The 12,410-nt window shown below is 49.7% G+C and overlaps 1 protein-coding gene across 1 annotated transcript; it reads left to right on the forward strand.

Annotated features, from left to right (window-relative positions):
• The first annotated feature begins 1,699 nt into the window (after window positions 1-1,699).
• Window positions 1,700-11,662, forward strand: LIPG (lipase G, endothelial type). Its single transcript, XM_050913424.1, is given in 11 exon segments — window positions 1,700-1,797; window positions 2,008-2,204; window positions 3,039-3,183; window positions 3,186-3,217; window positions 3,898-4,009; window positions 5,172-5,396; window positions 5,853-6,095; window positions 6,605-6,725; window positions 7,304-7,522; window positions 8,372-8,464; window positions 10,093-11,662. Coding segments are annotated over 11 exon segments (1,506 nt in total). The 5' UTR covers window position 1,700; the 3' UTR covers window positions 10,115-11,662.
• Window positions 11,663-12,410: the final 748 nt, after the last annotated feature.

Below are 12,410 nucleotides of genomic sequence, written 5' to 3' on the forward strand. Positions count from 1 at the left end.
TAAAATGATGAAGCGTTTGGTGATGACCTTTAACTGATTCATTTCCTGCAGGAGCAAGTCCGGTCGTGGGCCAGCAGCTGAGAAACCTCTGTCCTCTTTTTTTTTTTAGGCAACTGCTGTCAGGATGCTGCTCTTCCTCGAGAGGGACCACACAGCTGCGGGAACGGCTGCATCCCCAGGACGCTCCGCTCAAACCCACGCTCCCTGGGGAGAAGCAGGTAGCGTCATCTCCAGCCTCCTGAAAGGGGAGGTGCTCGAAGAGCTCCCAGAACACGTATTCATTCTGCAGAGTCAGAAACAAAGAGGTTCTGGGAACGATCCCCAAGAGGAGAAGAGCAGCAGTCCCCAGCCACGACCTGCTGCACGTATGAGAGCTATAAGAAAACCTTGCAGAACAGAACAGAATAGAATATTTCAGTCGGAAGGGACCTACAACGATCATCTAGTCCAACTGCCAACCCACGCGGAATCAGGAGGTGGCTGGGTTGAGCAAGGCTCGTAGGGGCGTGGGGTACGAACTCAGCACTCCGGGAAAGCGCTGCTGGAAAGTCAGATTAATTCTCTCCATCGATATCTACTCGCGAGGGCTAAAGCAATTCCCACACCTGAGTTCCCATTACTTCCCTTGCTGTTGACCGCTTTTAGGCCTCCACCTTTTCCTCCTTGTCTCTGCCCATCATTTACCTGCCCCTTTTTCCTGCCTTCTCCCCTACCATTTTTATACACCGCAGACCCTGGTGCCTCCTCCTTCCCTCCTGCTGCGAGTTTGGAGGGAAAGGGAAAGAGCCACAGGGCCGAGGAAGGGGAAGAAAACGAGACCAGGAAAGCCACGTGTCGCGGAGCATCACCTCTTCTCCTTACACCGTGTGAGGCGAGGCGGCAGCAGAATAAAATGAAATATCATCTTCTTACTATTACTAGTAAAAATACAGGCCATAAAAAGGGAGGAATAAACGGTCAGGTTTTCACAACAGAGGGTTCAAAACTCTTTACGGCATCGCTAACGTGACTGCAGAAGCCGACGGGCCGCGAGCCGGGTGATGCCCTTCGGGAAGTACCTTGCGCCCATTAGGTCCAGAGCACCCCGAGTGGCAAAGAGCTGGGGGTTCCCGCGGGTGGACCTGAAAACCGCAGACCCACGCGGGCCCCTGGGTCGGTGGGTGCGGCAGGGGAGCGCTGCCGCCCCATCCAGCCCTTTGCCGCGCCGCGTCCCGCTGCCGCCGCTTATGCCCACGCGAGGGACGAGTTTCCGTCCCCGCTGCCCCTCGGGGTAACGGCGCTGGGTACTCCCCCGCTGGGGACCCACCCGTGACCACCCCGCCGGGGACCCACCCGTGACCACCCCGCCGGGCTCACCCACCCAAACACCCCCGCGTGGCCTGGCTCTCCCCCCCCCCCACAGCAGAGCGCGGGGTCCCCACGCGGAGCGCTCCCGCGGGCCGCCCCCACGCGTGAGCGCCGCGCCCCGCCCCTGCCGGCGCGTGGCCCTTCCATTCAAGCTCTCCGCGACGTCAGGGAGGGCGTGACCAATAGGAGCGGCGCTACGGGCCGGCGCCGCCAGGGCCGGCCCCATCGGGCCACGAGCGCCGCCTCGGCGCGGCCCCTTAAAGCGCCCCGCCGCCCGCGGAGCCCCGCGCCGCCGCCGCCGCGCACAGCCCCGGCCCGCCGTCCGTCCTTCCCTCCGTCCGTCCTTCCGAGCGATGAGGAGGCTCGTCCTTCTGCTGTGCACCGGCGTGACCTGTTGCATCGCGGCGGGGAGCGCTCCGCGGGGCGCGGAGGCTGCGCTGCTAGGAGAAGGTGGGTGAGCGCGGTCCCACGCGGGACGGGATCGGTGTGTGTGTGGGGGGGGAAGGACCCGCAACGAGATGCGCGGTGGGGCAGCACCCGGCTGCTCCGCTCCTCCCTGCGGGGGTGCGGGGAGCAGGTTCCCCTCTCCCAGGTGAGGCTGAAGCCCAGCGGCGGGTTCAGAGGGGCTTTGCTGACCCTTCCTCCTCCACCGCTTTGCAGATGCCACCATCACCGAGCTGCTGGAGGACAGGCAGGAGCGTGTGCCGGCACCGAAGTCGCAGGTGAAGTTCAACCTCCGCTCCTCGCCGGACGCCGAAGAGGACGGTTGCGCGCTCGCCGTCGGCCACCGCAAGCGTCTGGAGGACTGCAAGTTCAACGTGACAGCGAAAACCTTCTTCATCATTCACGGCTGGACAGTAAGTATGGAGGATCCTGCACGGCTCTGGGCGATGCTTAGTGTTCAGTTCACTTAGAGAGAGCAAACTGCCCTGTAAGTGGTCCGTGTCTCTAGAATACGTGGGATTTGGGACAACTTTTCATGTTTTGAGCGCTATAGCCTCTTAGTAGCTGCACCTGAGGTCTCTGGAGCAAAGTGATGTGGGTCATACTTAAGAACTCTGTGAAACCACCCGACTCATTCACAACTGCCCAGGATCACTTCATATCTGTATAATGTGAACGTGGTGAAGGGAACTTGAGATTTTCCCTAAAATCCAACTAACTGACCGCTGTGAAGGTGGCACTTGGCTTGTCACGCATCCAGACTTTCTGTCATTTTAGCTGCGTGTCCACAGTCTGCACTTCTGCGTGGTATCCTCGATAAAGAAACAGAGAGGGGAGACAGACTTTATCAAGCTTTCTTCTTCTGCATTTGATGTGGCCGAGTGTGTGGCACTAGGGGACTTATCACCTCTACCAGGGCTTATGCAAACAGCGGTGCCAGGACTGGAAAATAATTTTGCAATCCATCAGAATTGCTAAAACTCTTGAGGAAAAAAAAAAGAGCGATAAGGTGGCATGTAACGAATGCCTCTCCCTCCTGCCTTAAAAGGCCAAGTGGCTAATTGCATCCAGAGTCTCTCAAAACCTGTTTTTCTTACACCATTAGCGCAGCGCTGAGAGGCAGTGGGGTTTGCAGAGGCGCGGCATACAGCTGGAGCAGAATATGTAAATGATATACAAATAACTTAACCATGAATGTGTAATCTTGGTCCTGGGAGCTGGAAACTAACACCTGAATCTCTTTCTAGATGAGTGGCATGTTCGAAACCTGGCTGGGCAGCTTGGTATCTGCCCTTCAGGAGAGGGAGAAGGATGCCAACGTGGTCGTGGTGGATTGGCTTTCGCTCGCCCACCAGCTCTATACCGATGCTGTGAACAACACGCAGATTGTTGGAAAAGCATAGCGCGGCTGCTTGACTGGTTACAGGTAACGTGAGTTAAGAACGGTCTCTGTTGTAATACTCCGTGAGGGACTGTTGCACAAGGGAACGGAGTATTCGCCAGCTCCAACGCTCACGCGTGGGGAAGGCTGGGGTGTAATCCCAACCCCAAGGCTTAGCAGGGCGATGGCTCGTAGCTAAGGTGCTGCGTTCAGCCCTCGCGCGAGCAAGCGCTACCGTGCTTTCCTGGGAGATGCCGCTTTGCGGCGTGCTCGGATCGGTGATGTCGAAGCGGACCTCAAATTTAGGAGTCGTGTCTGAACGACGCGAACGCGGGAGTTGGGCATTCAGAGTCAGCGCTGGCTTGGCAAGAGGGTGGAAAAGGAGAAGGAGAAGGCCCACGGTGCTACACTTGGACCCTCGAGTCCATGGCCAGCACTGAGGTCTGCTGGCAGCTCCCTGGGGGAAGGCTGCTCCAGATGCTGCTTAAACAAAGAATATCGTAACTGGGGTTGGAAACTGGGGACTGTGGTTGGGGGCAAGCCACAGTGCCATCCAAACCATTCAACTTGTACTTGTCGTGATGAAATAAAGAATGAAGCATGCTTGTCTGCCCCCTCCCTCCAATCTCTTCTTAGAATGGACTTCAGAGTCCTGCAGATAGGAGCACTGCAGATGCCCTGAAAGAGGGGGGGAAACTATCATATCTTTTTTTTTTTCCTTGCAGGAGAATCCGCTCTTCCAGCTCGAGAATGTCCACCTGATCGGGTACAGCCTGGGCGCCCACGTTGCCGGCTTTGCTGGTAACCACGTCCATGGGACAATAGGCAGAATTACAGGCAAGTGGCTTTTTAAGCAGGCTCTTACCTTTCCTTTGCGGCAGTGAGTTTCCCCGAAAAGGCTCGTTTCCTGTGTTGCTGCGATGTTGTTTTGGGCTTGCTCCTTCGGAAGTGACAAGTTTCCTACCTGTGGCGGCAGCGGGGAGCGCGCGGCTCTTCACATGAGAAAGTACCTTAATTTTGAACCCCAAATGTAGGGGGAGGTTCAGTGAAAAACCTTTCAGAGGACAACCTGATCTCGAGTATATTTGAAGTTAAACATGGGTTCAAAACAAGTCCAGCTCAAGCTCTTACTATCCAAATCCTAAGCCTCTCAGTGATACTGTTTTTGTAATTACAGCTCATAAACTAATGGAAGTGAGAGCTATTGGGTGCTGCTTGTCCCATGGGACGTTTGGTCAAAAAAAAAACCCCAAACCACCCTAACCCTTCGTTCTGAAAATATCTTGAAGAGAGTGCTCCAGAGGAAAGCTGATTTCAACATGTGAGAACTTAGGGCATGGTACAAGGGCTTAAGCGTTTAAATCTGACACTGGCAGTGAGAATTCCTCAGAACCTAGCAATAAATATCTGTATTTAGTTAAGCAGGACAAATCACTTAACAGTCAAGTTGGGGAATGGCTCAGGAGCACAGCTTCAGGTTGGGGGTGAGGCTCAGAGGTTAACCAGAACATCGCAACCCCATCATGGGATCTCAGATGCAGGGATTACCTGGCTGCTGCTTAAACTCGTATTAGTCCCTCCAGATGTCCAGTCTGAACAGAGACTAAATGTTGCCAAGGCAGCTTTGGCTACCAGCGATCTCTGTGGGGGTGCTGGACCTCTTCTGGTATTCGGTCAGCTGCTCCTCTTGAAGTATCTCTTCACTGTGACCTAGCAAAGACTCATGGCTTCCAACAGGCGATCTGAAGCCATCGTTGTAGAGCAGACTGGTGCTACTACTGGGTTGTATCGCAGCAAGAGTGGTATTCTGGGACATCTTCATTTGTTCCCTCAGTGAGCCCATGGTGAAGAGATCTTGGGGGACAGTATCAGCAAGGAGGCAGGGACTGTCGGTGTAGCACCTGGTTAGGAGGGCTGCTAGCAGCAGGCTCCTGGCTATGTTCTGAATGAAATAACCCAACTTCTTACCTGGCATCTTCCGTACTGTCTCTAACACCAGGCTTGGATCCAGCTGGCCCTATGTTTGAAGGAGTGGACCCTAGCAAGCGCCTCTCCCCCGATGATGCTAACTTTGTGGACGTCCTTCACACCTACACAAGGGAAACACTAGGTGTTAGCATTGGGATCCAGATGCCTGTAGGCCATGTTGACATCTACCCCAATGGCGGAGACTTCCAGCCTGGCTGCGGTTTAAGTGATGTCTTGGGAGCAATTGCCTATGGGAGTAAGTTCTCATTACTTATTTTGCCTCTGGTCAGTGCAGACTCCTCACAGATAGACTTGGGTGGATGCCGGGGGATGATCTGGTTTACAAGAGCAGAGAAAACTATTTTTTTCCTTTTAAACTGCCTGCACTACTGGAGATAGTTGCTAGAAACTAGACCTGCTTTTAATTCTGAAATAGCACGTTCTCAATCTAACACCTGATCATAAACTATGGTCTTCTTATGCTGGGTCTAGAACCCTCTTTAAAGCTCTCTTCATGGTAGAGACTAAGAAAACCACCCTCTTCAAGTATCTTCCACTAACCTCTTGAATTGCTACTGTTTCAAAAATGTTGAAGTTTGGCCATGGTCAAGTCATGTTGGGCTACAAAAAGGCATAGCTCACTGTATCTTGCCAGCTGCTGGGGTGACAAATGTTTAAACAAAACTTATCCCTTGCAACTCTGCTTCTCTAGCAATTGGTGAAGTTGTTAAATGTGAACACGAGCGGTCTGTGCATCTCTTCGTGGACTCCCTCGTGAACCAAGATAAACAAAGCTTCGCGTTTCAATGTACCGATTCCAGTCGCTTCAAGAAGGGCATCTGCCTGAGCTGCCGGAAGAACCGCTGCAGCGGCATTGGCTACAATGCCAGGAAAACACGGAACAAAAGAAACAGCAAGATGTACTTAAAAACAAGAGCTGACATGCCGTTCAAAGGTACGCTTTCCCTCTTAGAAAGAGCGTAGTCTCACCTGTAAGAGCAGACTCCCAAAGTCAATGTTGGGAAAGATATAGAGGTGGAAGAGTAGCATCACCTCAAAGCAGCGCAGCACCAGGCATTAGTCTTTTGCTGTTACCTGGCTCCATTGCTGTCCTGGGGCATTACCGTGCTCCTTCCTCCATGTAAAATAATCATCAGGACTCTGGCCATAAGGACACTCTGCCTTTTGAGCAGGACTACAGTTTACACATGACATACTTGCAAGACCACCCCAACCTTAGAGCAGCGTAAAGTTTGGGGAGCCCTCCCCTGAGTGGACTTGCTGTTGTTGTTGTGTAAGTGTCAACCGTGCAATCAGTAAGGGCAGGAAAAAGAGATCAATGATGTCTTGATAAAGAAAGGGTCTAGCCTTTGCCAGCCAACACTGTTTCACAAAGAGCGACGCAGAGCAATGCTGTCTCTCAACAAAGTTGGTTCCATCTATGCTCTCCTTGTTTCTCTCCAGTCTACCATTATCAGATGAAAATGCATGTCTTCAGCTACGAGAGCTTGGGAGAGGCTGATCCCACTTTCTCTGTCACCCTTCATGGCACCAACGGAGACTCTGAACCTCTCTCTTTAGAAATGTAAGTAAGCTGGCCTGTTGTGTTTACTTAAGTAAGGCGGCCACTGGGACTAGACCAGGTGGCATCATTCTTTTTCCTCTGGTGACAGACACTAGCATTGCACCTAAGCCTAGCGGCCTCACTTCATCGCCATTCAAAAAACTTTTCACCCAGTAACTTAATTATAATTTATTGCTGAGAAAGCAATTTGATGTGCCCAGTCGTCTACATATTAGCCTTCATGGCTCATTGTTGAAGTGCTTTGTTTTGCTTTTCCCCTCTACCATTTGGATATGGTCTGAAAGCACCCATATCTCTGGAGGCATTGTTGACCTCCTTTAGCCTCTCCCAGAAGAAACACAAGGATGAAATTCACCTTTAAGCTATGGAAAGATGGCTGAGCCAAATACACGATGCATCGTATTGAACCAGCTATCCAAGCTCACTTTCTTTACTGTAATCAGTAATTAACTGGTGACACTTGAACGTGGAGTACTTGATAAACTGCAAAGGGCTCTGTTTAACTTCTTGCATGGGATGAATGAGCATCTGATATGCTTCCACAAGGAAGAAACGTTGAGGCTCTGCTTGTCTTTCAGGCTTGATCAAATTGGCCTAAACGCTACTAACACCTTCCTGGTCTATACTGAAGAGGACATGGGTGAACTTTTAAAAATAAAGCTCACCTGGGAGGGAACATCTCAGTCATGGTACGATCTATGGAAAGAGCTGAAGAGCTACTGGTATCGGCCTGTGAAGACTCCCCAGGAACTGCATATCAGACGTATACGTGTGAAATCTGGGGAAACGCAACAGAGGTAATAATTGTGTTAGACTGCATACAAGCTGACTCAAAACTTCAATCAAAAGGAGAAATATTCAGAATCTAGCAAGAAAAGTTGGGGTTTTGAACTTAGTTGGTATCCTGAACTGTCTTTCATTTTTAGTGTTACCAGCTCCTGCTCCCTCATGGTGTAGGAGAGGGGGTTACTTGCCAGCATGAGGTTGCAAACTAGGCTTTAAGCAAAACTAGTCACTGCAGATCAGATCTGGGACGTTCTTTTACTTTATTTAGATACTGTGACACTGTCTTGCCTGCCCTTGGGGACTAAATTAGCTTACCTCAAGGTTTAGATGGTTTAGATCATACCTGAAGGGTTAAAGTACTGACAGCACCAAAAATACTGAAACATAGATGGGCTTGGCTATTATTTACAGGCATAATGTGCTGATTTGGCACAACAAGCTAGACCTAAAACTGCAACCGGTAACACGGTGACACCAACTCCTTGAGCACTATATTGCTCCTTTTGAGATCTCTCTAATTGGAAAGCTACCCGAGCAACCAACAAGAAGTAAAGCTGCCAAGCATGTAGCACTGTACTCCCAAATCTTGTGTTAATGTTGTTCTGAAGGTAACCCGGATCTGTCAAAGAACAATTGACAATTTCCCACATTTCTCAGAGCTTTAAATAAGCATCACCTATTATCTGTAAGGTATCCTGCATCCTAGTTTCTATAATCTATGAAACATAGGGGTAGTAGAAGCAAAGATCCCCAAATAAAATATTGAAGTAGGAAGAATTAGCTGCAATCCATATTACATGTTATTTGTTAATCATGGAGACAACAGGTACCTTCTCTTGACTTCCGATTCCTCCTCCTAGGTTTGCTTTCTGTGTGGAGGATTCCCAGCTAACCAGTATATCTCCTGGCAAAGAGCTCTGGTTTGTGAAGTGCACAGAGGAATGGCAAAAAAGGTAGGGAAAAACACCTAAGAGAAATCCTGTCCGATGCCTGTGGCTGTGCTGGGATGAGTGGAGCCTTTTTTTTTTGTTTTGTTTTGTTCAGACTCCTAGAGCCTCTTTTTCTTTCAAAAAAGTTAATAAATTCTAGCCCAAGATTCCCAGCTATTGGACTTAATTTTCCTGTGTGCCTTAACTATCACTAACTAGGTGATATTACCCTCACTTCTGATCTTGGTTTGTCGTCTTGTACCTGCGCATGCTTACTACCAAATTGGTATAACACAATCCTTGGGCCTAAAGAACTTGTCTGCTTGCTATCGTGGTAGATGCTAAAAATGAGGTGCTACCGATACCCAAGATCCGTGCACTAGTGGAGAGCCAAGTAGAGGCATCTATTAACTGCCCTGTAAAAGAGAGGAAAGCTGGGAGTGCAGGGGATTGCCTCAAAGATCGTTTCAGCCTGGTAGAAGATCTTGAGCTGCCAAGGAATCTCTTGATTAAAATTTGAGCTCAACTGCATGAGCAAGACAGAGCTGAGGACTTGCCGTGGTGTTACAGTACCGACTCCTACTGCTTCATCTCCGGCTACGCTAATCTCTTCTGGTTCAGGAGGGTGCAAACTCAGCCGCTGCCAGAGCATCTCAGCCCTGCTTAACCTCTGGGGGACTTTCCAGGCACCTAGGATCAGTCCTCAGAGCATGACTTCCAGTAAGTCTGGTCCCAGCAGTGACAGCTTGATTGCTTCAGGCTGCCTCTAGTCATGTTTTGAATGAATCCCTGTTCATTTGACTAAATGACGCTCTCCTTCAGATGAAGCCCAGCCTTTTGGCCTCTCTTAAATTTCAATTTGTAAACTTAGAGCTTTGTCGCTTCTAATCCAGAGACGAAGCACTTGTTAGGGCTAGCAGAGCCCTGTGGAAGTCGTGCTTTGCACAGCCCTCTTGGGCGGCAGAGCTCAGCTCAGAAATGCGAGCTGGTACTGTTCCAGGTTTGGCAGAAACCAGCAAGCTGTGCTACATACAGTAGCAAACAATTCTGTGAATGAAACCCCTGTGCAAAAACTTGTTGCTCTGCCGCAAGTCCTGAAAGATCAATTAAGTATTCCTGCAGGTACAATAAAAGGCTGTTTTGATATGCTACTCAGTAACCCCCATAAAACAGAATTGCTGGCAGATGCGCCCTGACTGCTTGCTCGTGCGAGTACAGCTTTTGCACGAGGCAGAGGAGCAGATCCGAGCTCCAATGCACTCCGGTTTCTAGGAAATGATCCTTCCTCCCACAGATCACGAGCAATTACTTGCTGTTCAGCTCTCCATTCCTGCCAAGTCGCTGGAAGATTATAGTTCCCTACTTGGAGACTGAGTCTGCAGACGTCTGTCCACCCTCAATGGCTCTGAACAGGCAGAGTCTAGTGTCAAGACCTGTAATTTCTGTTTGCAGCCTACTTGCGTGCATAATGTCTGCTTCAGGCTCTCATTGAGTAGCTACTGGGCAAAGTGCTGCTTTGACAGAATAAAATACCAACCTGTACTGTCTAAACCTGTTCTTAGTGTCCCAGAGTTTCTTAGGAACTCTTTATTACTCCTCTTAACTTCTGCATTTAACTAGATCTTTTTTTTTTCCCTCTCTGCTTTTCCCAGATCTGTCTCAAATTTGCTCTGAAGACTTCTCTAAAGACTCACAACTGAGCAACCTAGAGGCACAAAGACCACACAGGTGGCAAGATGCTCTGGCAAAAAAATCTGGCTTGGTAGCACTTAAAGCAACGAGCTCTTCAGGACAAAACATCTTGGATCAGATGCAAGAAACTGAGGAGCAATTGATGGACTGTGGTCCTAGACCTAGAATAACTAAAACTACATTCTCCCTTCCCCAACGAGCCTGGCTTGTGCATTTAACCTTACCTTGACTGTTACACGCCGCATTTCCCGCCCTGCTCCCATTTACCAGGACTACAGATGAGATCTTCACAGATCTGGACCTCAGCAATGATCTTCTGGTCTGCCTGCCAGTGGAGTTGAGAAGATAACCGTGCTAACTGCCCATCAGACTGTTGGCGACAGAGCTGCCAAGAACAAATTAGCACCTAGTGTAGGAGTTCCCGTGGGTCCGATAGCGCTATGGGCTGTGGGAAGATGAGACCAGCGCAGGTCAAGCGTGTGGGGTTCTTCAGGGGAGGGCTGGGAATAAGCACAATGCCACTTAACTTCAAGTTGTCCTTTGCTTGCCTTAAAAATAATCCGTTCTGTGTCTGGCTGATACTGAAATCGCTATGTATTTATTACCTTATAAGAAGGTAGTACTCCGTCCTCCCTGTACCTAGGGCGGAACACGGTGCAGATGGCAGGTGATGGTGTTGGCAGCTGCTCCTTGCTCCCCAGTCGGCGTCTGCAGCGAGACTGCCCCGGTCCCACGCGTTGATCTCTTTGCAAGAGGCAAATGGCAGCTGCCCTTCTACTGACTGTAGGGGAAGAGGAAGGGAATGAACCTTACTGCTTCAGGAGAGCTTTGCACCCGTCCTTTTAACTACTGAGAATGCGTTCCGCCTCTGTTCAGATGCTGTTGTAGCACCAGTGCATGATCAAGACCTTATTTTTGTGCAAAGTATTTAACTGAGCCAAACGGACGACATCCAGCCCTCATTGCCACAACACGCCGGTTGGATTCCCTGGTGCCAGGTGAACTTGGCTTTGCTCTGAGTTTGACAGGCTCTACAGCAGTCCTGTTTGCTACAGCAGAGTGGACCTTGTCAGAGGTGAACTAGATTGTTTTTTTTTTTTTTTTCTTTTTGGAAGGAGATTTGGTGTAACAACCCTTGAACTTTTGGCATGCAGAAAGGCAACCTCAAAAAATGGTGTTGCCAGATGGTGCGCCAAGTTCTGAAGACTTAGCAAGTCCTTCCCAGGCCTGCAATTCTCTGAGGTTTTGTAGAGCTTCAATCCAACCAAAGCAAGCACATTTTGGAGATTTCTTTTCCCCCCCCCATGGTTTTATGCAAAGGCTTCAATAACTGAAGCCTTTGGTAAGTATCTGTGACTTGTCACCGTGCCATACTTAGAGTGGTTTCAAAGGCCTATTTGTATATTGTGGTTTTGTATGACTTAAAACATAATTTATTTCTCATATTGTACATATGTAAAGTTTTAAATGTTTTGGTTTTGAGTAACAGTTTTTATAAGCCTTAAGACAAAAAAATAAAGAGCTTTGTAAAAATCAGTGAAATCTTGTTCTTGATCTACCACAAGCTTTGACGTGCCTTGCCAGAACAACAGCGTATGGCCATCCTGTCCCTCTCCTGCAGGTCACTGAGGCCAGCAGAAAGAGGACATGAAGGCAGAGCAGCAGCCAGGTAGGTGCTGGCAAGTAGGTGCCCTTATCCAGCACCCTCCTTCCAAGTCCTCTCCAGGCCGCGTTGCCAAGGTAGGCTTGTTCCCTCCACCCGCGCACCACCGAGTGCCTTCAGGAACGGAGCAAAGTCACTCTATATCTACTCCTGCGTTCTAGCTCGAGATGCCCATCATACAATGTCACAGGTTTACTTCTAGCTTTAGCCTAGCAGCGAGAACATGGTTTCTACAGTGTCCAAGGGACCTTTTTTTTTTGGCAGAGTGCATATTACAAAATAAAAATCCCTGTCTGGGTAGCAGTGGAGGGGTTTTCTGTCTGCCCTTTCCCACAATGGCTATTCGACCTGTTCAGCAGGGGAGACTACCGAAACCATTCACCTTTCCTTCCCACCCTGTTTTCTTTCAGCCATAGCAACACCACTACTGCTTTTGGCTGGGGGAAAGCAAGATTTTGTGTTACTTGCTCTCTATGGCTATTGCAGCGAACGCAGCGGACTCTGGAAAGACCATTGCTGCTGTGCCAGGCTAGCCAGGACAAGTTAGGACAAACTCCCTCTTCTCTGTCGATTTCCTGCATTAATGCTTTTTTCTTCCATTGAATGTCACATTTG

Source organism: Gymnogyps californianus, chromosome Z (assembly GCF_018139145.2).
Source record: "Gymnogyps californianus isolate 813 chromosome Z, ASM1813914v2, whole genome shotgun sequence".
Taxonomy (NCBI): Eukaryota; Metazoa; Chordata; class Aves; order Accipitriformes; family Cathartidae; genus Gymnogyps; species Gymnogyps californianus.